The 27,570-nt window shown below is 39.4% G+C and overlaps 1 protein-coding gene across 2 annotated transcripts in view; it reads left to right on the top strand.

Moving 5' to 3' along the window:
- Positions 1-27,570, top strand: part of SCML2 (Scm polycomb group protein like 2) — a 105,054-nt gene that overhangs the window by 36,733 nt on the left and 40,751 nt on the right. For both annotated transcript variants that reach the window (XM_047765381.1, XM_047765382.1), the window contains exons 6-7: positions 4,027-4,115; positions 16,132-16,375. In XM_047765381.1, the coding sequence (XP_047621337.1) occupies positions 4,027-4,115; positions 16,132-16,375 (333 nt within the window). The remainder of the gene's footprint in view (positions 1-4,026; positions 4,116-16,131; positions 16,376-27,570) is intronic.

The raw sequence follows: 27,570 nt of genomic DNA, 5'->3' as shown, positions 1-27,570 counted from the left end.
TTTAAAAGGTGTATTTTTATATTCCTTTTCTAATATTTCATTGAGTGAAGTATACAGAAATGCAACTGATTTCTTAATGTTAATCTTGTATCCTGTTACGTTGCTGAATTCATTGATCAATTCAAGTAGTTTTTGGGTTGAGTCCTTAGGGTTTTCTATATATAGTATCATGTCATCTGCATACAGTGACAATTTCACCTCTTCTTTTCCAGCTTGGATACCTTTTATTTCTTTTGTTTGTCTGATTGCTATTGCTAGGACTTCCAGTACTATGTTGAATGAAAGTGGTGAGAGTGGGCATTCTTGTCTTGTTCCAGATTTTAGCGGGAAGGCTTTCAGCTTTTCTCCATTGACTGTTATATTGGCTGTGGATTTGTCATAGATGGCTTAGATTATGTTGAGCTATGTTCCCTCTATACTCACTTTGGTAAGAGTTTTACCATTAATGGGTGTTGGATTTTGTCAAATGCTTTTTCTGCATCTGTTGAGATGATCATGTGGTTTTTTGACTTTTCTTTTGTTAACATGGTGTATGATGATTGATTTGCGTATGTTGAACCATCCATGTGAACTTGGGATGAATTCCACTTGGTTGTGGTGTATGATCTTTTTTATATGTTGTTCGATGCGGTTGGCTCAGTTTTTTTTTTTTATGGCCACACCCAAGGCATATGGAAGTTCCTGGGCCAGGGTTTGAATATGAGCCACATCTGTGGTCTACCCTACAGCTGCAGCAATGCCAGATCCTTCACTCCACTATGCTGGGCCAGAGACTGACTTCTGCAGTGACCTGGGCTGCTACTGTCAGATCCTTAATTCATTGCACCACAGCAGGAACTCTACCCATTCACATTTTTTGTTGTTTATTTTTATAATATTTCTTAAATCTTAGAGAATTCTGTAAGAGCTACAAGTGTATATCTGAGGCTTGGTGCTTCCCTGTTTGGATTTTATTTATTTTTTTTTTTTTTGGCTTTTTGCTATTTCTTGGGCTGCTCCTGCAGCATATGGAGGTTCCCAGGCTAGGGGTCTAATCGGAGCTGTGGCCGCCAGCCTACGCCAGAGCCACAGCAATGCAGGATCCGAGCCGCGTCTGCAACCTACACCACAGCTCACAGCAACGCCGGATCGTTAACCCACTGAGCAAGGGCAGGGACCGAACCCGCAACCTCATGGTTGCTAGTCGGATTCGTTAACCACTGCGCCACGACGGGAACTCCTGGATTTTATTTCTTTCTTTACAGTATGATCATAGATATTTGTATTTTGTTTAAAGGAAATGCAGCTATTGTGATTGTCAGCATTTCAAACAAATAACCAGACTTATAATCATTCTTTTTTCAAATTACTTGTAAAGCTTATTAATTAAAAATATGAAATAGATAGCAATATGTGCTGATTGGTATATATTTTGACAGCACATATTTTAAAAAATACAGTTTTTGCCAGTTTGCTCATTAGGCGTTTTCTAATAGTTTAGTTTCCATTTTTAATGTAACACAACTCAATTTTCATTTTTCAAAGGTTTATTTATTTAAACCTTAAAGGTTATTATTTAAAAGGTTTTTTTAGGGAGTTCCCATCGTGGCTCAGCAGTAACGATCCTGACTAGTATCCATGAGGACATGAATTCGATCCCTGGCCTTGTTTGGTGGGTTAAGGATCTGGCATTGCTGTGAGCTGTGGTGTAGGTCGCAGACGCGGCCTCCGATCCCTCATTCCTGTGGTTGTGGCTGTGACCGGCAGCTATAGTTCCGATTTGACCCCTACCCTGGGAACTTCCATATGCTGTGGGGCCCTGGGTGCGGCCCTAAAAAGACAAAAAAGAAAAGTTTTTTTTTTAAAGTTTTAATGTACATGGAGAAAAGCGTGCCTATCATAAATATATAGCTTATAAATGAACACACTGTATAACCGACAGCAAAATCAAGAAACAGAACTTTATCAGCACTCTGGAAGCCCATTTCTGCTTATCCCCAGTCATATTCTCCTCCTTCCCAAAGATAACTACTATTCAGACTTATATCATAGATTAGTTTTGTCTATGTTTGATGAAATTTTTTATATGCACTTTCATTTGTTTTTGACCTTTTAATCTTTGTTTGACTTTAGGCCATTAGAGAATTAAGAAAAATGCTAAATTAGGAGTTTCCGTTGTGGCTCAGTGGGTTAAGACCTGACATAGTGTCTGTGATGATGGAGGTTCAATCCCTGGCCTTGCTCAGTAGGTTAAGGATCTGGCCTTGCCTCAAGCTGTGGTATAGGTCATAAATGTGGCTCGGATCAGGTGCTGCTGTGGCTATGGTATAGGCCAGCAGCTGCAGCTCTGATTCAACCCCTAGCCTGGAAACTTCCATATGCTGCAAGTGTGCCCTAAAAAAAAAAAAAAAAAAAGAGAAAAAAAGAAAAATGCTAAATTAAAAAAATTATTGTACATCATGTAATAGGATAAAATGGAAGTTAAGAGAAAGAGATAAGGACCAGAGAATGATTCTTATGTACTCTTCTAACCAAAGATAGAGAATCCATGCTGTGGGGAACTTATTAGATATCACTAATAATATTAATTTATTATAAGCGGCCCCGCCCCCCTTTTTTCCCTAGCAACAATTATTTTCCTAGTCAGATAAAGGGTGTTTTAGTACATGATTCTTAGAGGATGACTTTCTGTCTGAACTTCTTTGCATATTTTATCCTATTCATGGACCCACTGCTGGTGTGATTCATTTGCCTCCCTATCTTAATGCTTGTATCCATCACAGATGCATGCCAAGTTCTCACCAATTCTGGCATCAACTCAGGCAAGTGTTACATTTAACAGATTGCCCCCAGAAGAGAGGTAAAACTAGCATATCCCTGCTCCCTGCTACATGTGCCAGATGCTATAATGGTCATCATTAATTGATGAGATAGCTAGAAAATACCCTGTTGAATCTATTTTGATAGCATCTCATACAAATTCTGAGATCATTTAGTATGTGTAAAGGTTGCTAAAGTAAGAATTGTCTTTTTTATGAACATGGTGTATGAAAAATTTCAAATATACAGAAAAGGTGAATTAATTTTTTTTTTGTTAGTCTTTTTGCTATTTCTTGGGCCACTCCCGCGGCATATGGAGATTCCCAGGCTAGGGGTCTAATCGGAGCCATAGCCACCACCCTACGCCAGAGCCACAGCAATGCAGGATCCGAGCCGCGTCTGCAACCCACACCACAGCTCATGGCAACGCCGGATCGTTAACCCACTGAGCAAGGCCAGGGACCGAACCCGCAACCTCATGGTTCCTAGTTGGATTCATTAACCACTGCGCCATGGACAGGAACTCCAAGGTGAATTAATTTTATACTGACCACCCACATATTCACTGCCTAGTTTCTACCCCTTATTATTTTACTATACTTACTTTTCCACTTATCTATCCAGCTATCCTTCTTTCCTTTCATCAGTCCATCAGATTTTTAAACACATTTTTGGAAAAGTTATTGACATCAGTGCATTTCCCCTGGATACTTTAGTATGCATATCATTACCTAGAGTTCAGTTTTTTTCTTTCGAGGTGAAATGTACATACAATGAATAAACCATTTTAAATGTACATTTGCTGAATTTGCCAGAAAACTTTTTCTGGAAGGAAATAAGGCAGGGGTTCTGAGGAAAAAGAGGAGCTGGAAGTGTTTTTCAGCCTTTTTATCCTGCTTATGTGGCTCTTGGTGGGGAATGGAAACTCCTGGGTTCTAGCTTGAACCTCCCCTAGTGTTGTGGCCCATTCCCAACATATATGTGTATGTTGGTGAACCCTAGCTAGTGGATTCTTTAAAATGAGAATTTCTACCCGTAGCATTCCTCTCAAATAGTACAGTAGATTCAGTAGCACAGATTGGAGAGTGCATTTGCTCCTCCTATTTTCTGAATTTATGTGAAAGTCATCCTTTGGAGAAGAATGGTAAGCAAAACATTTTTTATACTAACTTGCCGTATATCACAGGGTGGCTTTCTTCATGATATCTGCTTTATTTTCTAAAACAGGGTACCAGATGAATGCATCATCTTGGCCAATGTTCCTCTTGCGAACACTGAGTGGATCTGAAATGGCACCTGCAACATTCTTTAAGGAGGTAAGAAAGATATAAAAACCTTCCATCAGTTGGAATGTAGTTTTATTGTTCTAATGGGAGTACTTAAATGCTTTGTCTTCTCTGATGTGGAAAAGCAAAATTACTCTTGATTGATTGCGGTGTGCAGTGGCTTGATGTGGTATCTCAGTTCTCAGAGCAAGAGTTGAACCCAGGCTGTAGCATAGAAAGCACCAAGTCTTAACCACTAGACCACTAGGGAACTCCCAGAAATGCTTTTAAAGTTACTTGATTGGCAAGTATATTAGTTTCCTAGGGCTGCCTGGGTGGCTTAAACAACTGAAACTTATTTTTTCACACATTTGGAGGCTAGAAGTCCAAGATCAAAGTGTCATCAGGGTCGGTTTCTGGTGAGGCTTCTCTCCTCAGCTTGCAGTGTGTTCTCACATGGCCTCATATCTGCATGTGTGGAATGAGAGGGATCTCTGGTTTCCCTTCCTCTTCTTGTAAAGACACTAGTCCTATGGGCTTACGGCCCCATCCCTATGACTTCGCTTAACTTTTATTACCCCCCTTAAAGGCCCTGTCTCTAAATATAGTCACATTGGTGGTTAGGGCTTCACTTTATGCATTTTGGAGAGAAGTAATTCATTCCATAACAGTGGCTTAAACAGAAATTAATTTTCTCACAGCTCTGGAAAATAGAAGTTGAGATCAAGGTGTCAGTAGGCTTGGTTTCTTTTGAGGACCCTCTCCTTGGTTTATAGATGGCTATCTTCTCCTCTTTGTGTCTTCACATGGGCTATGTGTCTGTGTCCTAATTTCCTCCCCTTATGAGGACACCAGTCATACTGGACTAGGGCCCATTGTAATGACCTCATTTTAACTTAATTATCTCTTTAAAGACTCTGTTTCCCAATACAGTCTGAGGTACTGGGGGTTAGGACTAAAATATCTGAATTTTAGTAGTGGGAGATTGTGAGACACAAATTAGCCCATGCTAGCAAGTCATAAAAAAAGGTCTCAATTTTAATATCCCAGTAGTCAAAGTGAATTAGTACATTCTTTCCTGAACTTAGGTGTGAAAGGGATGCTCTACTGGAAGCAAATGTGTGTTACTGTTTTTTATTTACCTTCAGAAATGAAGCTTCCCTTTATTTTATTTTAATTTTTAAAAAATTTTTTGATTTTTTAGTTTTTGGGGTGCTGCACCTGGAGCATATGGAAGTTCCCAAGCTAGGGGTCGGATTGGAGCTGCAGCTGCTGACCTACACCACAGCAATGCCAGATGTGAGCTGCATCTGCAGCCTACACCATAGCTAGCGGCAACGCCAGACGCTTAACCCGCTGAGTGAGGCCAGGGATTGAACCCACATTGTCATAGATACTGGTTGGGTTTGTTTCTGCCGAGCCACAATGGGAATTCGGCTTCCCTTTAGTGTGCTGTTAGTCATCTTTTTGATATTGGAGAAAATGATGGGACAGAAAAAAAAAAAAAAACACTTGAAAGCTACTTGGAGAGATTTGGTTGCAAAAGTAAAAGAATGTTGGAGTTCCCATTGTGGTGCAGCAGAGATGAGTCCGACTAGTATCCATGAGGATGTGGGTTCAATCCCTGGCCTTGCTCAGTGGGTCCAGGATCCAGTGTTGCCGTGATTGGTGTTGTAGGTCATAGACATGGCTCAGATCTGGCATTGCTGTGGCTCTGGCACTGGCTGGCATCTGCAGCTCCAGTTCACCTCCTAGCCTGGGAACTTGGATATGCTATGGATGCAGCCCAACAAAGAAAAAAGAAAAAAAAAAAGGAAAAAAATGTTAAAAACAGTCATCAGAAAGAATTTGTTATAAGGAAAATACTTGTTATATAACAGAGGGAAAATTCCAAAAATAGTTTATACTCTTGAGAAAATGTTGGAGTACACTATGTTAAGAAACAATGAATAAAAGCCAAGTTTTAGTCAATTGTGGGTCAAAATATTTCATTCTCACTGTCTTCATTGTTTTCTCAGTCACTTAAATTTTATTACAGCTGTCCATATCAGGAATGGTAAACATTGGTTGTAGTTTTAAAGAGATTAAAGATGTAAAGATGTGAAATGTCCCTTGATACGATTCTTACATTGCAAAAGAAAGCTTCTTTGAGTGCAACATGAATGCTGAAGTGGGCTTGTCCTACCAGCAAGGGGCACAGGTGAATGCAGTCCCTTTGGGCAATGTGTAAAGCATATGTGAGGATAGCTAATAACAAGAGATGTTTAGCAGTAGTCTTTTTTTAGGCAAGAAATAGATTAAGATACAAGACTTGTGAGATATGCAAGCAGGCAGGCAAAGAAGCACTCAGCAGTCTTTTTTTTTTTTTTCTTTTGGCTGCGCCAGTCGCATGTAGAAGTTCCTGGGTCAGGGATAGAACCCATGCTTCAGCAGTTATCAGAGCCACAGCAGTGACAATGCTGTGTCCTTAACCTGCTGAGCCATCAGGGAACTCCTAGAATTGGTCTTTATTAAATACCTATTAGCTTAGGCTACAGCCTTACAGAAGCCTTTGGAGGAGTTCCCGTCGTGGTGCAGTGGAAGCAAATCTGACTAGGTACCATGAGATTGTGGGTTCGATCCCTGGCCTCGCTCAGTGGGTTAAGGATCTGGCGTTGCCGTGAGCTATGGTGTAGGTAGAAGACGCAGCTCGGATCTGGCGTTGCTGTGGCTCTGGTGCAGGCTGGCAGCTGTAGCTCCGATTAGATCCCTAGCCTGGGGAACCTCCATATGCCTCGGTTGCGGCCCTAAAAGGACAAAAGACAATTAAAAAAAAAAAAAAGAAAGAAAGAAAAGCCATTGGATCTATTTTGCTTAAGTTGCTTCATTAGCTAGTCACATGCCATGTGTCACATACATTGTTTTTTTTATATGAATTAATTTTTTTATTTTTAATTTTTTATTGTAATTGATTTACAATGTTGTGTCAGCTTCTGCTGTATAGCAAAGTGACCCAGTTATACATACATACATATATATATGTATATATATATACACACACACACACATACATACATTCTTTTTCTCACATCACCCTCCATCATGTTCCTTCACAAGTGATTGGATATAATGTTCACTGTGCTGTACAGCAGGTGTTTTTCACTTTTAAAATGATAGAAAAGATTCATCTTCGTGTGGATGAAAAAAATCAAACTGTATACTTAACTAAAGTGAAAAGTGAGTGTCCATTTATCCTTGTCCATTCCTCCATTCTGCTCTTCTCTCCAAAATGTTCTTCTTGACCTTTATCTATGCATTCACAAACATATAGAGGCTTTTATTTCTTAAACATAAATTGGAATATATTCTGTTATTTAGTTTTTCCCCTAAAATATATATGCCTTTTCGTTTCATATATACTTTAGGTTGTATTGTGCTATTCTGTGATATGAATTACCATAACTAATTTAATCTGTCTCTAAGGATTAATGTTTAGGTTGTCTCCATAGTCTTGTTTAAATCATCGACAGTGAACATTCTTGTATACGTATTTTTGTATAAGTGTGAATAGCTACATTCTTAGAAGTAGAATTCTTGGTTCACAGGGAATGTGTGCTTTAAGTGTTCAAGTATACTGTTAAATTGCACCTCAAAAGGGTGTTCCAAACTATGCTCCAGTATTAGTGTATAGACATATTTGCATTCCCACACCTTCACTAACATTGCATATTATTAGTCGTAAAATTTTGTGAATCTATATTTAATGGCTTTTTATTTTTCTTTGAATTGCCTAATTATAGCCTTTGCTTTTTTTTTCTATTGGATTTCTTTTCTTAATTCGTACTGATTGGTGGGTGCCCTTTTCAGCCAAGCCTGAAACTTGGCTAGGAGCCATCTTAAATTCTTACTCTTCTTTGACCCTGCCCTCTGGATAACCAATTAAATAGGAAGGCCCACCTACTTAGCTTGCTAATTATTTCTTTGTTGTGCCTCTTCTTTCTCGCTTTACCACCACTGTCTCTCATGCAGACTTTCCTCTAGCCTGGACTGTTCAGCTAGCCTTATAACTCCCTCTAATCTTCACCCTTATAACTGCTGGAAATATTTGATACAGAAGCCTTACCACATCATTCCCTACTTGAGCCTCTTTTGAAGTCCCCGTTTGCACTCAGGATGAAGTATAAGTTTGTTAATATGGCCTTTAAGGTGTTCTGTGATCTGGTTTACAGCTGCCGCTCCTTGCTTTGGGTTTTATGTTCTGAATTGCTTTTTATAGCCTATCAATATCATGTTCCTTTTTTAAGGCTGGTATTCTCTGGTTTACTTCTATTTTCCTTTTTTTTCTTTCTTTTTTCTTTTTTGGCTGCTCCTGGCCGTATGGAAGTTCCTTGGCTAGTGATCAAACCTGTGCCCAAGCTGTTGCAGTGACAATGCTGGATCCTTAACTTGCTGCACCACAAGAGAACTCCCTGTTTTTCTTTTAAGATTCATTTCAGGGCATATATCCAGGCAAAACTTACATCAAAAAAGATATATGCACCCCTATGTTGATTACAGCACTATTCACAATAGCCAAGACATGGAAACAAAGTGAATGCTCATCCACAGATGAATGGATCGGGAAGATGTAGTACATATATACAATGGAATACTACTCAGCCATAAAAATGATAAAATAATGCTATTTGCAGCAACATGGATGGAACTATAGACTCTCACTGTGAATGGAGTATGTCAGAAAAAGAAATAGCGGCACCATATGATATCACTTATACATGGAGTCAAAAATATGGCACGTATGATCTCTCTACAAAACAGAATAGATCATGGACAAGTAGGACAGCCTCTTGTTTTCTGGGGGGAGGGGGGGGAGGGGGAGGGAGTGGGATGGACTGGGAGAGGGAGTCTGTGGTTAGTGGATGAAGACTCTTCTATTTGGAGTGGATGGGCAATGAGATCTGCTGTATAGCACAGGGGACTTTAATCACTTGTGTTGGAACATGATGGAGGATTATCTGAGAAAAAGAATGTTCATATATGTATTACTGGGTCACTTTGCTGTACAGCAGAAATTGCCAGAATATTGTAAATCAATCATAATAACAATTAAAAATTAATTAATAAAAAAGATTCATTTCAGGCATTAAATCCTTCTAGATACCTTCCCTAATTTCCCCTTTCCATTCTTATACTTTTGTAATGCCTTGTACATTTGTAGGTATTGGATTATATTATTATTTTCACTATTTCTTCCTTCCTGCGTTGAGTTCCATTTGAGAAGTTAAAATATCTATGTATTCTCAGTGCCTGTCATAGGTCCTGTCACATTCTTGTTTGTTTAATGAATGAAGAAAGGATGAGGGGGAGTTCCCGTCATGGCACAGAGGAAACGAATCTGACTAGGAACCATGAGGTTTCGGGTTCGATCCTTGGCCTTGCTCAGTGGGTTAAGGATCTGGCATTGCCGAGAGCTGTGGTATAGGTCGCAAACATGGCTCGGATCTGGTGTTACTGTGGCTGGCTGTGGTGTAGGCTGGCGGCTGTAGCTCCAATTTGACCCCTAGCCTGGGAACCTCCATATGCCGTGGGTGCAGCCCTAAAAAAAAAAAAAAAAAAAAAAAAAAAGACAAAAAACAAAAAAATTAAATTAAAAAAAGAAAGGATGATGAAATATATATATATATATATATATAGAGAGAGAGAGAGAGAGAGGGAGGGAAGATGGGTTTAGTTTTGGACATGTTGAGGTGCCTCTGAAAAGTTTGAGTAGAACCCCACCAGATGTAGGGCATAAAGTATTTAGAACTTAGAAATAAGATTTGGTGTGTGTGTGCAAATTTGGGAGCTTTTAGCATAAATGGTAGTGATGGAAGCCTTGAACATGAATGAGATAATCCAAAGAGTGCATATAGAAGGAGAAGAGAGGAGTGTCAAGTTTAGAACCTTGAAAAAAACCTACTTACCTTTATGATGTATAAGTACCCATATCAGGTACTCAGTAGGGATCAGTTAAAAGGAAAGCTGGTTTTTGACTATTTGGTAGATAGGAAGTTCATCAGATATATTAGCAAGAACTGAAGACCAGATGAAAAGTGTCCTCAGAGTTAAACTTGTAATTGTGGGGGGCAGAATATTGATGGAGTTCGTTCCAGATAGCCTCAGTTTACTCTGAAATAGGACTCTAACAAAGGCTGGAGGGTAGGATTCATACATAGATTGAAAGGCTACTATATACCAACACAAAGGCAGAGAGCTTGCTCTGTGGTTGGGGAGAAAGTTAGTTAAAATAAACGTATAATGAGGAAATAGTATTTAGTCCTTTTTTTTTTTTTTTTTTTTTTGCCATTTCTTGGGCCGCTCCCGCGGCATATGGAAGTTCCCAGGCTAGGAGTCTCATCGGAGCTGTAGCCACCAGCCTACGCCAGAGCCACAGCAACGCGGGATCTGAGCCGCGTCTGCAACCTACACCACAGCTCACGGCAATGCGGGATCCTTAACCCCCTGAGCAAGGCCAGGGACCGAACCCACAACCTCATGGTTCCTAGTCGGATTCGTTAACCACTGTGCCATGACGGGAACTCCAATAGTATTTAGTCATTAAGGCAAATGATAAAGGTTTGGAATAGCTGCTGTATGGGATGGGGTAGGGAACCACCTAGAGACATATGACAGTCTTTTGGAGGGTTCCCCTGAGAATGAAGACTGAATATGTAGCAGTACATGTAATAAGCATGTGGGACTTTTTTTTTTCCACTAGTGCCATCAACTGAGCATAAATATGTAAAGTCGGTGGTGCTACTGAGCTAAGGTTTGGAGACAACAGAACCAAGAATAAGGGGATAAGTTAGTTTGGGGTTCTGAGTGGTGACGTGATGCTCTGTAACCTGGACATAAAAGGATATAAAAGAATGTTAGTCTTTGGTCCTCTTCTTTATACAGTGGTTCTCAGAGGACGTTTTTGGTTGTCACAACTGTGTGTTGGGGTACTAATTATATCAAGTGAGTGGAGACTGGGGATGCTACTAAACATCCTACAGTGCAGAGAACAGCCCTCATAACAGGACGTTCTGGTCTCAAATGATGATAGTGCCAAAGTTGAGAAACTCTGATCTGTCTTAATTCCTTGGTGATCTCATCTAATTCCTGCCTTTAAATACAGATTATATGCAGAGTGACATTCAGATTTGTACTTCTAATCCAGACCTTTGCTCCCAACTCAGATTGGTATATGCAGCCTACCTACTCAGTATCCCTACTTGGATGTTTAGTAGACATATCAAACTGCTTCACCTGCAGCCTTTCTCATATCAGGGAGTGGCAACTATCCTTCCAGTTGCCTGGGCCAGAAATCTTAGTGATTATTTCTTTTGCATACTACATCTGGTCTATAAGGAAACTTTATTTGCTCTACCTTCAGGATATATTTGTTTTTTTTTTTTTTAATTAAAGATTTTTTTTTTCTTTTATGGCTGCACCTGCAGCATATGGAAGTTACTGGGGTAGAGGTCAAATCAGAGCTGTAGCTGAGGCCTATGCCACAGCCACAACAACACCAGATCTGAGCCATAGCTTGTGGCAACACTGGATCCTTAACCCACTGAGCAAGGCCAGAGATCAAACCCGCATCCTCACAGAGACAATGTCAGGTCCTTAACCTGCTGGGCCACAGTGGGAGCTCCCAAGAGATATTTGAACTTCAACCCCTTCTTGCCATCTCACTTGCTGTTGGACTGGTATGAACTGCCTTTATCACTTATTTGGACTACTCCAGTAACCTCCTCATTGATCTGTTTATGTATAACCTTATAGTCTGTAGTCAACATAGCAGCCAGAGTATTCCTTTTAAAACAGTGAGATTACATCACTCATCTGATCAAAACCACCCAGGAGCTCCCTGTTTTAATATTAGTAAAAGCCAGAGTCCTTACCATGGCCTCCACAACTTTATTTTACATGACCCCTCATTATCTCTGACCTTGTTTCCCACTGCCCTCCCACTGGTATACTAGGTTTAAGCCACATTCAGCTTCCTTGTTCTTCGAACATTGCAGATACATCTCCTGCTTTAGGGCCTTGGCCCTGGCTATTGTTATTGCCTAGAACACTCTTCGTCTCCATAACTGCATAGTTAATAATCACCTCTTCAGGCTTCGGCCCACATGTCACCTTCTCTATGAAGTTTGTCCTGATTACCCTATTTATAATTGCACAACCCCTCCCCTACATTGCTCTCTAGATTGCCCTTTCTCTCTCTTTGCATAATGTTTATCATTTATAACATAGAATATATTTTACTTATTATGGTCCTTATTTTTCTCTTTTACTAGGGTGTGAACACTGTAAGGGTGGAATTTTGGTCTCTCTTGCTACCTTCAGTAGTGTCCAGATGTAGTAAGTGCTCAGTAAATATTTGCCAGTGAATAAATGAAGATTAAAGGACTAGAATTTTTGATGCAGTTAAAGAAATAGTTGATTAAAAGTAAGGAAGAGAAATTAAGGATAGGAGTTTGTGATCAGAGGTAGACTGTAGGAATATAGCTGTAAACAAAGCAGTTTAAAAACCCCAGCCTTATGAGTTCCCACTGTGGCACAACTGGATTGGAGGTGTCTCTACAATGCTGGGACAGAGGTATAATTCCCAGCCCAGCACAGTGAGTTAAGTATCCAGTGCAACTGTGGCTCAGATCTGATCCCTGGTCCAAGAGCTCCATATGCCATAGGGCGGCCAAAAAAGAAAAACAAAAAAACAAACTCCTGCCTTGAAGTTCCCTTGTGGCACAGTGAATTCAGGATCCAGCGTTGTCACTACAGCAACCTGGGTCGCTGCTGTGGTGCGAGTTTGATCCCTGACCCAAGAACTTCCACGAACCACAGTTGTGGCCAAAGAAAGGAAGAAAGAAAAACTCCTGCCTTTATGAAGCTTACCTTCTAGTTAAGGAAATGTATAATAAACCATACTAAATAGATATATACTATGTTTGATAGTTCTCCCTGCTAAGAAGAAGGGACGGTGACATTTTAGATAGGTTGATCAAGAAGATCTTGCTGAGAAGGTGCCATGTGAGGTAAGAAGAAAGGGGGAGAATGAACCTTGAGACTACAAGGGTAAGAATATTCCATGCAGAAGGGTAATGTAGATAATGCTGACTGGCGCCAGCCAGTGGAGTGTGAGGAGAAATAGCCTGTAAGGAGAACCATATTGTAGGTAAGCAAGGAGGGAGGTTAAAAGGCCATTCTTGGCAAGCCACCTTGTAGGACAGAATCATTTTTTTCTTATTTTCTTCTTAGTAATTTTTTTTGGCCATACACACGGCCTGTGGACAGAGATTGAACCTGTGCCACAGCTGCGACCTGAGTCACAGTAGTGACAATGCCACATCCTTAACCCACTGCCACACCAAGGGAACTCCAGAATCATTTTTTTTTTTTTGTCTTTTTAGGGTTGCACCCACAACATATAGAGATTCCCAGGCTAGGGGTCTAATTGGAGCTGTAGCTGCCAGCCTATGCCAGAGCCACAGCAACACTGGATCCGAGCCACGTCTGCGACCTACACCACAGCTCATGGCAACGCCAGATCATTAACCCACTGAGCAAGGCCAGGGATTGACCCACAACCTCATGGTTCCTAGTCGGATTAGTTAACCACTGAGCCACGACAGAAACTCCCCTGGAATCATTTTTTTTCTTAAAAGAAAAAAGTATGATCCTTTGTTTATTTTAGCTATTGCTTTTGCAAATTTTATCTTTGTGTTTAGGAAGCCATTCAATAACTGATGATGACTAATTATATTCTTTTATAATGTAATGTAAAACAAATTTGTGGTTGCCAAGGGGGAGGGGTGGGGGAGGGAGTGGGATGAACTGGGAATCTGGGGTTGATAGATGGTAAAGTATTGCATTTGGAATGGATGAGCAATGAGATCCTGCTGTATAGCACTGGAAACTATATCTAGTCACTTGTGATGGAGCATGATGGAGGATAATGTGAGAAAAAGAATATATATGTATGTGTGACTGGGTCACTTTGCTATACAGTAGAAAACTGACAGAACACTGTAAACCAACTATAGTGGGAAAAAATAGAAATCATTTTAAAAAACATATTTTAAAGCAGTTTGGTATCATTACCTTTTGTGGACAGCAGAGGGAACCATTTTGCCAGTTACCTAAATCTAGAAGGAGATTGTTTTGAGAAAAAACCCTTTTATTCACTGTTATGAAAAAAGACTGGTTCCTTGGATTTTTTTTTTAATAGAAACTTGTTTTCTTCTAGAGCTCTCTTAATATTTATTTTTATGGCTATACTGATGAAAGAAAATTTGATTCGGTGTTCACGAAATTAAGAAGAATTAGTAAACAGTATGAAAATCATTAGAGAATATATTGAATTTTGTCTGTAATGTTATTCTGGTTTTTGTTACTTGCCAGCCAATAGCAGGGTTGATAACATACTGTCATATTGGGATTTCTTTTTAGGTTATACATTTGAATCTTAAAATTAGTTCTGTCTCTCAGATCATGTCTGTCTTAATTCTGTTTTGTAGCAGAAAATGTATATTGCCATTTGAACTTACTTTGCTCCAGAAAGTCTTCCTCTGTTAAAAGGCAGTGTAAGGTCCTAGGATCCTTATGTGTGCCTTGAATGTTTTCTGCATTCTGTGCATGTCCAGCACAAATTTATCACTTGTCATGGTTATCCTTTGTAAAATCTGCCACTCTTTTATTTCCCTATATGTAATAACTGACAGTTGACATTTAGCCCCTTCTTGAAGTGGCAGTATGTAACTCTGCTTCCTTCTTACCAGCTCTTTATCAAATATGTTGACCAAGCTAACTTGCCCTGCTGACTTTCAGGGCGGTTCTTGTTTATTTATTATTATTATTATTTTGCTTTTTATGGCCACACTCGTGGCATATGGAGGTTCCCAGGCTAGGGGTCTAGACAGCTGTAGTTAGGAATTTCCATATGCTGTGGGCGTGACCCTTAAAAAAGGGGGGAGGAGGAATAATAATTGCACTGACCTCATAGGGTTGTTGTGAGAATTAAATGAATATATGGAATATATTTAAACTGTACCTGGCATTTACTAAATAACTGGAGGATTTACTTTTAATGTTACTATTCTAAAGGTCTAGGGGGTAAAATTGGTAGGTTGTGGTCTTTGGTTTAATGTGAGTCTTAAGGAGAAAGGATGTGATTAGGATAGTGGTTCTCAGCCTTGGATGAACATTAAGAATCACCTGGACAATTAAAACGTGTTGATGCTTGGGCTCCACTGCAGACCAGTATGGCCCCAGGCGATTCTAATGTTCAGTCCCACTGAGAATCACTGGTCTAGGACCATTTCCAGATATCTGGCTTGGTTGACTGGGCTGCTCATGGTGCCATTTACTAAGATAAAAAGCAAATTGAAAAAAAAGATGTTGCTTTTAACATCATAGCACTTGAACTTTCTAAGAATCCTGTTAGCATTTGCATGCTTTAACTTATTTGAACTAAGGAATACTTCTTAAGTATTTGTTTCTGGATTGGTTATCATAAATGACCCCAGGCTATAAGAGTTTGATGTTCTTATGTCTGCATTTTATACTTTGAGTTTCTTTTAAAATATTATCTTCTGCTTTTCCTTCTCTTGGTCTTATAACCTTTCAAATCACCCTATAATTTACATATTTTTAGGTTTGATTCCCTCTTTTAAAATTTCTTGTTATTGTTTCCTCCCTTCCATCCTATCTGGCCCTCTAGCCACTGCTGCCACCACTGCTAAAATATAAGTTCCACCAGAACAGGGGTCTTGATATTCTTATTCACCAATAAATGCTGAATTTCTGGTACATAGTATATTACTTATACATATTTCTTGAATGAAAGGCTGGTTATGTTTTCATTTAGGTTCTTGGCTCTTTTCCAGAGTAAGCAAGCTATTGTAGAGCAGGATTTTGGAGGGATATGTGAGAACTGTTTTTTCCTGTATTTAATTGATAAATATGAAACTTAATTTCTGTTTGTTAAACATTGTACAATTGAGCCAAATGCTTCTTAATACATCTTAACGATGAGAACTTTTTTTTAATGTTTTGGTAGGAGCCACCAAAGCCACCCCTAAATAATTTTAAAGTGGGAATGAAACTTGAGGCTATAGACAGAAAGAACCCTTATCTGATCTGCCCTGCAACTATTGGAGGTGTTAAAGGAGATGAAGTTTATATCACATTCGATGGCTGGAGTGGAGCTTTTGATTATTGGTGCAAGTATGATTGTCGAGATATTTTCCCAGTTGGATGGTGTCACCTGACAGGAGATGTATTACAACCACCAGGAACACATGGTAAGATATTATCTAACTAGTGTATGTTCTTCTGTTTTATTGAAGTTAAATCTAACTGCTGTTGGCATTGAGGTTAGGACTTCATGCCCAGTTAAGGGGCAGCAGACAGAACACTGAGGGCACAGTCCAGGCTAGAGAGCTGGAGGTAAAAGAAGACTGTAATTAGATTTTTGAGGGGCAGCCTAGCATCATAGCCTGAATTAACAGTCCACATTGGAGAATGTGGGTAAAGCTTCAGGTCACACTTAGACCATTGATGCCTTGCTGCTGTAAGCATTTTAGAGTGCTTAGTACCTTTATAGTTGATATTCTGTTTAAAATTATACATGATATTCCATTGTTTATATCAATAGTTTTTTAAAGGTTGGGCATTCCAACTGTTATGTAGATGTTTTACATTATTTTGGTGGTTTTTTCAAGTTAAATCGATAGTTTGATAGTGTTAAGTAAAATCTGCTTGTTGGAGTTCCCGTCGAGGCTCAGTCGTTAATGAATCCAGCTAGGAACCGTGAGGTTGCGGGTTCAGTCCCTGGCCTCGCTCAGTGGGTTAAGGATCCGGCGTGGCTGTGGCTGTGGCGTAGGCCAGCGACAACAGCTCCGATTGGACACCTAGCCTGAGAACTTCCATATGCCACAGGAGTGGCCCTAGAAAAGGCAAAAAGACAAAAAAAAAAAAAACAAAACTGCTTGTCATTGAAAATTTTTGATGTGGAAGCCATTATAGATTAGTATGTTATTTTAGTCGTATGTTTGTCACTTGTAGCTATGCTTCCTAAGTTGAATACTGTATCATCTAGTCTAGATATTTCCTTTCAGAGAAAAGTCATCAAAATATTGAAGCTTCTTGGTTGACTCTTCCAAGGACATAGACATGCCTAAGCGGATCTTCTGTGCTGGAATAACTGCTCAAATTTAAGTGGAGTCTAAACCCAGAATCCAATCATTGGCCAAGTTAAATAAATGTAAACTTACTAGTGGAATCAAATGTAAACATGCTTAAAATTTATCCCACTAATTTTATTTATTTATATCAGAAAAAAAGAATGATGCATGTAGAAAAATAAGTAGGTAATATGTGAGGAGGGCAGGATAGGTATGAGCATATAGCCTACTGTTAGAATTTTCTGTAATTTGGAACTTTAACACATCCCATTATACTACAATATCACATACCATGATGTTCTTTTTATTAAGTACCTCTTTTACCAGTTCCCTGCTGCTATAATTTTAGGAACCATTACTGGTTGACTTCTATAAAATTTAGTATGATAGAGATTTATGTGCATATGATACTAAGATAGTCTCTGCCCTCAGAAAGTTTACCTTCTAGTGGCAGAAGGATGAGTTAGGGGATAGACTTTGTAAAAAAAAAAATGATATGGGGTTAGCAGTGTAAAAATAGAGATGTATGCTAGATGTGAAGGTGGCTCAAAGACATCCAGTCTGTTTAGGCTGGAAGTAAAGGTGGCTGGGTAAAGGAAAGCTTCACAAAAAGACACATGATATGAGTATTAAAAGAGGAGTTTGCCAGGAAGAATTTTACCCAAAGAGTAAAATTGCACAATATATTCTGAAAATTGATGAGTTCAGTTTGGGACATGGTGACTTTGGAATGAGTGGCCAAGAATGCTGTTGTCCTCTAATATCTGGTTTCTCTCTTTTTAAAAAATTATTCTTTAAAACTTATTTATTATTTTTATTTTTTACTGCTGCACCTGCAGCATATGGAAGTTCCCAGGTTAGGGGTTGAATCAGAGCTTCAGCTGCTGGCCTACGCCACAGCCATAGCAAAGTGGGATTTGAGCTACATCTGTGACCTACACCACAGCTCACGGCAGTGCTATATCCTTAATCCACTGACCCACTGAGCAAGGCCACGGATCGAACCCGCATCCTCATGGATACTAGTTGGGTCCGTTGCCACTGGGCCACAGTGGGAACTCTATAATCTCTCTCTCTCTTTTTTTTCTTATAGCACAGTTTGCCTGCCTAACATAAACACTAAATTTCCACCCTTTCTAGCAGTTAGATATAGCCATGAGAGTTAATGGAATAAGAGTACAGGTAGTGTGTTCTGTTTCCAGAAAGTGTATTACGGAGAGGTGAGTGTACCCTTCTCTCTTTGTGCTTCTGTCCTGATGCCAGGAATGTGTTTGTTTTGGGTGGAGCTCCATCTTGAACTAAAAAATTGAAACCACTTTCTAGGTATTGTGGAGTAGAAAGCAGAAAAGAGTCAGAGTCCCTGAGAACTTTGCAGAGCAGAATTTTTGTACTAGCCTATTCCAGATTGTTATTTGAGAGAAATAAAGGGTTTCTTTTTTCTTTTTTTTTTCTTTTTGTCTTTTTCCAGGGCTGCACGGCATGGAGGTTCCCAGGCTAGGGGTCGGATTGGAGCTGTAGCCGCTGGCCTTCACCGCAGCCACAGCAACACCAGATCTGAGCCGTGTCTGTGACCTACACCACAGCTCACGGCAATGCCGGATCCTTAACCCACTGAGCGAGGCCAGGGATCGAACCTGCAACTTCATGGTTCCTAGTCGGATTTGTTAACCACTGAGCCACGATGTGAACGCCAAGAAATAAACTTTTATGTTACATAAGACACTATTTTAGGCTTTTCTATTAGCTGAATTTAATCCTAACTGATTCAGAGTAATTTAGAACATCCAGGTGCACAGTCTGTTTGATTGAGACACATGCAAGTATGAAGCCTAAAAAAGTTAAGTCTTGGTTGATAAAGCAGATTTGAGAATCATCATGTTCATTCAAGTAAGTAGTTAAATATTATCGGTGCTGGCAGGGAGAGGGGTGGGCAGCTTACAAATCTTGTTGATACCAGTAAGTGATGGAGGTTTTGGTCGTGGTCTTAATTGTGCTTGTGTAACAGGCAGGCGTAGAAGAGGACCAACAACAGAACCTTTGTAGGTCAGCATTTAAAACAATAATTCTAACACTTGAATCATCTGGGAGAGCTTATTAAAAGGCTGATGCTAGAGTTCCTGTTGTGGCTCAGAAGGTTAAAAATTGACATTGTGTCCATGAGGATGCGGGTTCGATCCTTGGCCTTGTTCAGTGGAATAAGGACCCGGTGTTGTTGCAAGTTGCAGCATAGGTCACAGTTGTAGCTTGGAACCAGTGTTTGCCGTAGCTATGGCGTAGGCCTCAGCCGTAGCTCTGAGTTCCCTATGGGAAGTTCCTTAGTCCAGGAACTTCCATATGCCACAGGTGCAGTGGTAAAAAGAAGGAAAAAAAAAAAAAGCTGATGCCCTGATACTCGTATTTAGGGGTTCTAAATCAGTAGGTCCAGAGTGGGGCTCCAGTGTTTCCGTTGCACATGGTTTGAGGCACAAACTTTGAGGAACACAGAATAAGAGATGGGTAGATGATAAATTCAATTTATGACACTGAGAAAAAAGTATGTATAAATGTAGGAGAGTCACTAGGTTGAGTCTCTCAACAACAGGAGAGGAAAGATTTTAAGCAGTAAGTATTCAGCACAATCAAATGCAGCATAAAAGTTAAGAGGAAGAGCTCATTAATGGTCTTTTAAGTAAAAGCATGGTTGCTGGACTTTGAAAAAGCAGATTTAGAGAGTTGAGTAAATAGGAGATGAAAAGTGTTTTTTAAAAATAATGCTTCGCCAATGTGTTCTGACATCTGCCTTTTCTGTCCTTTAACATTGGGCAGTTCACACCAGTTAAAGTGAGATTTACAACCTTTACCTCTATTTATGTCCCTTTACCTGCCACCATTTATAGTATAATTGTCTTAAAGATTTTTGTCTACATTCATTGAGAGTGACATTAGACAGTGTGATAATTTTAATTTTTTATTTTTTTTGTCTTTTTGATTTTTTTCTAGGGCCGCACCCATGGCATATGGAGGTTCCCAGGCTAGGGGTCTAATTGCAATTGCAGCTGCCTGCCTGCAGCAATGCTGGATCCGAGCTGCATCTGTGACCCACGCCACAGCTTACGGCAACGCTAGATCCTTAACCCACTGAGCGAGGCCAGGGATCGAACCCACAATCATTTATTCCCTTCATGGTTCCTAGTTGGATTCGTTTCGGCTGCGCCAGGACGGGGAACTCCGACAGTGTGATAATTTTTGCTTCAACCATAAAATGTAATTTAGAAAGCTCAAGAAGAGAAGGAAAGTCTGTTGTATTTACCCACAGTTTTGTCCTTTCAGTTCTTTATTCCTTCCTGATTTTCAAATGCTCCTCCTTTTGTTCATGTTTTTTCTGTTTAGAGAATCCTTTTAGTCATTCTTTGAGGGTACGTCAGCTGGCAACAAATTTCGTTTTCCTTCATTCAAAAATGTCTTTGTTTTCCCTTCATTCTTGAAGGGTGATTGCTGGATATAGAATTCCAGGTTGGCATTTGTTTTCATTCAGCACTTAGAAAATGTTGTGCAACTTCCTTCTGGCTTCCATGGTTTCTGACTAGAAATTTGTTTTTCCCCTGTAGGTTCCATTATGATTATGGCTCTGTTTTTCCTTGTAGTTCTTCCAGTGTTTACTTTATGAGATAATCTGTTTTGTGGCTACATTATTAGGTGTGTACAAATTTTGAACTCTTGTAACTAACTTCCCAGTCAATTGAATCTTCTGTAGTAATGCTCTTTATGGTTTTTGTTTTGGTTTTTTTTTTAACCTTAAAGTCTTCTTTATTTTGTATTAATGTAGTTATAACAGCTTTTGTTGGGTTGGTGTTCTTGTTCTCTCTCTCTCTCCCCCATCCCTCTTTCTAATGTTCAACCTTTATCTATCCTGATCTAAAAAGAGACATTTCTTGCAAATAGTTGAATTTGATTTTTTGGCCAATTGGCCAGTCTTTCTTTTAACTTTAGCTTTTAATCCATTTATTGTAATCCCTCTTCTTGTTTGGAAGTTTTGCACTATATATTCTGTACTTTATGTTATTTTAAAAGATTTTTTTGGCCACTTTTATGTGTGTGGAAGTTCCTAGGCCAAGGAGTTGCTGTGACAACATCAGATCCTTAACCGCTAGGCCACTGGGGAACTCTATCTGTTCTTTTAATAACCTAGGAATTTTAAAATGCTTTCTTAAAGGAAGTCTGAAATTAATCAATATCTTTATTCTGCACTAAGACAATAAAGGAACTTAGAATACTCATTTATTCCCTTCAAATTCATGTTATTACTATTATATATTGCAACTTTATATTTTTGTAATCCTATAAAATATTATTGTTTAAGTAGTCAATATTTGTTGAGATTCACTAACATATTCAACATGTTCTTTGCTCTTTATTACTTCTTAGTATCTCAAGGTATAATCTGAGATTAATTTCATCTGGGATTAATTTTCTTCTACGTGAGGTAGATCCTTCAGAAGTTCTGTTAGTGAGGATCTCAGTAGCATGTTTTCTCAGTTTATGCTTATCTTAATATGTCATTATTTCAACTCCTTCCTTGAAAGACATTCTCTGGGTGTAGAATTCTAGGTTGACAGCTATTTTCTTTCAGCACATTAAAGATATCATTCTTTTGCCTTTTTGATTTTCATTGCTATTGGGAATTTAGCCATCACACTGTTTTTTCTCTGATTGTAATTCGTCATTTTTTTCTCTAGCTACTTTAATATTTTCATATCGTCTTTGCTGTTTTGCATTTTCATTCTGGTACTTCTAGGTGTGGGTGTCGAATATTGGCAAAACCGCATATATGCAAATGATGGGTTGTTTACTTTCATTGTGAAAAATTTTTAAGTATTTGATATAATTTAACTGTTGTATCATTATTCAGGATTTCAAATGGTGCAAGTAATTTGACATTGTAAAGCATTTTTTTTTGTCTTTTGTTGTTGTTGTTGTTGTTGCTGTTGTTGTTGTTGCTATTTCTTGGGCCGCTCCCGCGGCATATGGAGGTTCCCAGGCCAGGGGTTGAATTGGAGCTGTAGTCACCGGCCTATGCCAGAGCCACAGCAACTCGGGATCTGAGCCGCGTCTGCGACCTACACCACAGCTCACGGCAATGCCGGATCGTTAACCCACTGAGCAAGGGCAGGGACCGAACCTGCAACCTCATGGTTCCTGGTCGGATTCGTTAACCACTGCGCCACGACGGGAACTCCTGTAAAGCATTTTTTAATGACTACTTTTTTTTTGGGGCTGCACCTGTGGCATATGGAAGTTCCCAGGCTAGGGACTGAATCAGAGCTCCAGCTGCTGGCCTACATCACAGCCACAGCAACGGCAGATCTGAGCCATATCTGCAACCTATGTTGCAGCTCATGGCAATGCCAGATCCTTTGATATTTTATCGAACCTACATCCTCATGGACACTTCGTAGGATTCTTAACCTGCTGAGTCGCAAGGGAACTCCCAACTGTATTTCAATTTTTAAAAAGTACAAAACCAAAATTTAAAAAAGTAGTCATAAAGAGTTCCTGTTGTGGCTCAGTGGGATTAAAACTTGCCTAGTATCCATGAGGATGTAGGTTTGATCCTTGGCCTTGCTTAGTGGGTTAAGAATTGGGGGTTGCCACAAGCTGCAGCGTAGGCCAGCAGCTTCAGCTCCAATTTGACCCATAGCCTGGGAACCTCCATATGCAGGTGAGCCCTAAAAAGAAAATTTTTAAGTATAGTTGATTTACAATATTGTGTTTGTTTCAGGTGTACAGCAAAGTGATTCGGCATATACGGCATATATATATATAATATATTATATATACATGTATATTATATATACATGATATATTGTATATACATATATATTATATATACATATATATTATACACACACATATATTATACACACACATATATGTATATACAATATATTATATATATAATATTATAATATATATTATATATATGTATATATATAATATATATATGTATTTCCCTTTATAGGTTACTACAAGATACTGAATATAGTTCCTTGTGCTATACAGTAAATCCTTCTTTCTTAGCTGTTTCATGTATAGAGTAGTTTATATCTGTTAATCCCATACTCCCAATGTATCTCTCCCCTTCTTTCGTAGCCGTAAGTTTGTTCTCTATGTCTGAGTCTGTTTCTATTTTGTATACAGATTGATTTGTATTATTTTTTAGATTCCATATATAAGTGATATATAATATTTGTCTTTATCTGACTTATTACACTTAGTATGTTGTTCTCTGTGTCTATCCATGTAGTTAAAAATGGCAGTGTTACATTCTTTTTAATGACTAATATCCCTCTGTGTGTGTGTGTGTGTGTGCGCACGTGTGTGTGTTTTGGGGGGACGGGCTGCACCTGAGCAACATGGAAGTTCCTAGGCAGCTTACACCACAGCCACAGCAATGCAGGACCTGAGCCGTGTCTCCTACGTACACCATAGCTCATGGCAATGCCAGATCCTTAACCCACTGAGCGAGGCCAGGGATTGAACCTGCATCCTCATGGATACTAGTTGGATTCGTTTCTGCTACATCACAATAGCAACTCCCACACTACATCTTCTTAAACACATTGTCTATTGATGGCCACTTAGATTGTTTCCATGTCTTGACTCTTCTAAGTAGTGCTGCTTAGGAGCATGGAGATGTATGCTTCTTTTTGAATTAGAATTTTCACTTTTTCCAGGTATCTGCCCAAGAGTGGGATTGCAGGATCATATGGTAGCTCTATTTTTAGTTTTTTTTTTTTGGTCTTTTTAAGGCTGTACCTATGGTATATGGAAGTTCCCAGGCTAGGGGTCGAATCAGAGCTGCAGCTACAGGTCTATGCCACAACCACAGCAACGCCAGATCCTCAACCCACTGAACAGGGCTAGGGATCGAACCCGAGTCCTTGTGGATACTAGTCGGGTTCTTAACCCACTGAGCCACAATAGGAACTCCTAATTTTTAGTATTTTAAGTAACCTCCATACTGTTTTCCATAGTGGCCGTGTCAATGTACATTCCCACCAACAGTACAGGAGGGTTCCCTATTCTTCATACTCTCTCTAGCATTTGTTATTTGTAGACTTTTTGATGATGGCTAGTCTAACCAGTGTGAAGTGATACCTCATAGTGGTTTGTTTTTTTTTGTTTGTTTGTTTGTCTATTTGCTATTTCTTGGGCCGCTTCCGCGGCATATGGAGGTTCCCAGGCTAGAGATCTAATCGGAGCTGTAGCCGCCGGCCTACGCCAGAGCCACAGCAACGCCAGATCCGAGCCGCGTCTGCGACCTACACCACAGCTCACGGCAACGCCGGATCGTTAACCCACTGATCAAGGGCAGGGACCGAACCCGCAACCTCATGGTTCCTAGTCAGATTCGTTAACCACTGCGCCACGATGGGAACTCCCTCATAGTGGTTTTAATTGTCGTTTCTCTAATAATGAGCAATATTGTGCATCTTTTTATTTTATTTTAGTCTTTCTTTTTTTTAATGGTCACACCCATGGTATATGGCTGTTCCCAGGCTAGGGATCGAATCAGAGCTGCAGCTGCTGGTCTATGCCATAGCCATAGCAACACCAGGTCCGAGCTGAGCCATGTCTGCAACCTACACACAGCTTACGGCAGCACCAGATCCTTAATGCACTGAGCAGGGCCAGAGGTCGAACCTGCATCCTCATTGGATACTAGGGTTCAGTACTGCTGAGCCACCATAGGAACTCCAGTATTGAGCATCTTTTCATGTGCCTCTTGGCCATCTGTATGTCTTCTTTAGAGAAATGTCTGTTTAGGTGTTTTGCCCATTTTTTAGATTGGATTATTTATTTTTTTGATGTTGAGCTATATGAGTTCTTTTTATGCTTTGGATATTAAGCCCTTATTGATCACATCATTTGCAAATACTTTCTCCCATTCTGTGAGTTTCCTTTTGTTTTGTTTATGGTTTTCTTTGCTTTACAAAAGCTTATAAGTTTGGTTGGGTCCCATTTGTTTATTTTTGCTTTTATTTCTTTTTCCTTGGAAGACTGATATAAGAAAATACTGCTATAATTTATGTCTAAGAATGTTTAGCCTGTGTTCTCTTCTAGGAGTTTATGGCATCTTATATTTAGGTCTTTATACCATTTTGGAATTTGGAAGCAGTAGAGTAGAAACAAAGATGTGCCCACTGGTACCACATTCTCATTTGTAAAGATTCACATGGAGTTCCCGTCGTGGCGCAGTGGTTAACGAATCCGACTAGGAACCATGAGGTTGCGGGTTCGGTCCCTGCCCTTGATCAGTGGGTTAACGATCCGGCATTGCCGTGAGCTGTGGTGTAGGTCGCAGACGCAGCTCGGATCTGGCGTTGCTGTGGCTCTGGCGTAGGCCGGTGGCTACAGCTCCGATTCAACCCCTGGCCTGGGACCTCCATATGCCGCGGGAGCGGCCCAAGAAATAGCAACAACAACAACAAAAAAGACAAAAGACAAAAAAAAAGATTCACAGAAGTCCCCAGAAGAACTTTAGGATTCTGGGGAAAGTGTGATTTTTTTTTTTTTAGTTGATACTTTCGAAGACATTGCATACATGATTCATTTTGATTTGTTTCAAACACTTGTTATTTACAGATAGATTAATAAGGTTAGTACTATACTTCCTAACACAGAGTGAAATACTTTTTTTTTTTTTTTGTCTTTTTGCCATTTCTTGGGCCGCTCCCACGGCATATGGAGGTTCCCAGGCTAGGGGTCGAATCGGAGCTGTAGCCTCTGGCCTACGCCAGAGCCACAGCAACGCGGGATCCGAGCCGCGTCTGCAACCTACACCACAGCTCACGGCACCGCCGGATCCTTAACCCACTGAGCAAGGCCAGGGATCAAACCTGTAACCTCATGGTTCCTAGTCGGATTCGTTAACCACTGTGCCACGACAGGAACTCCGAAATACTCTTTTTGAGTAAAGAAAATATTTGCTACAGCCAATATATCATTCATTAAATGGCAGCTAGCTATAAAAATATCATTTCTTACATATAATGTCATATATTCTTGAAAGCGAAATATTTTAAAATTATTTTTTATTTTTTAATATTATGTTTTTCTAATTGGAAAAGTAATAAATGTTGAAAACAAAAAGTTGAGAAAAGCATGCATAGATAACCATGACAGTTTTATCTCTATTTGTTTTCATAGTGCCTTTTTTCTTTTTGTTTTATATGTACATACTTTTACAACATGCACACGGCCAAATCAGTAGAAAAATCTTAAGTCATAGACCAATTTAGAAGAATGAGAATATTCCTATTTACTAAGAAAGAAAACTCTCTAAGATGTGTTAATCGAAAAAAAAAATCCCCTCAATACATAATAATATAATGCCATAGAGTTAAAATAAAACAAGTGTATATTTTTATATGTAATTGTAGATATATGTATGTAAATACATAGAAAAGATCTGAAAAGCTATATAGTGTATCAAATCTATAATGATAATTTCTGAAAAGTGCAGGGTGATAAAGGAAGTGGTAATAGGGACTTTGGCTTTTATTTGTGGCCTTTAAAAAAACAAGAATGTATTGGTATGTTACATTTGTGTCTTTAAATTAATTAAGTTTGCCTACTTTTTTCATATCTTGTGACTGCATTCCCATGTGAAATATATTCCTACAAATTCAATTTTATTTCTATTTTGTACTCCATCATATGACTATACCACAGTTTATTTAAACAAACTTTTATTTTGTTTGACATTTAGAATGTTTCCATATTTATGTTATTAAACTAGATGATGTAAAGAATACATCTTTTGGAGCTCCTTTTGTCGCTCAGGAATAACGAACCCGACTAGTATCCATGAAGATGGAGGTTCGATCCCTGGCCTTGCTCAGTGGGTTGAGGATCTGGCATTGCCGTGAGCTGTGGTGTAGGTCAAAGACATACATGGCTTGGAACTGGCCTGGCTGTGGCTGTGGTGTAGGCTGGCAGCTGTAGCTTAGATTCGACTCCTAGCTTGGGAACTTCCATATGGTGCTGGCGTGGCCCTAAAAAGACAAACAGACAAACAAAAGAATATATCTTTGCATATTTCTCTAATTATTTACATAAAATAAGTTTGTTGAGTTGAGGTTATGTTTCTGAGGCTCACAATTTGTCATTCAGAAAGGTATACTCATTCTGCTCCCCTCAGAGGAGTGTGAAAATGTTTTTTTCCTTCTCTAGTCAACTTTGAGCATTACCTTCTTATTTTTGCTAATTAAAAAATTTTTTTTAATATTCATTTTTTAGATTACTAGGGGGCTCCCCTGGAGGCCGCCATT

This window comes from Phacochoerus africanus, chromosome X (assembly GCF_016906955.1).
Source record: "Phacochoerus africanus isolate WHEZ1 chromosome X, ROS_Pafr_v1, whole genome shotgun sequence".
Classification (NCBI taxonomy): Eukaryota; Metazoa; Chordata; class Mammalia; order Artiodactyla; family Suidae; genus Phacochoerus; species Phacochoerus africanus.
Note: the sequence above shows the minus strand (reverse complement) of the source record. Positions and strands in the feature narration are given on the sequence as shown.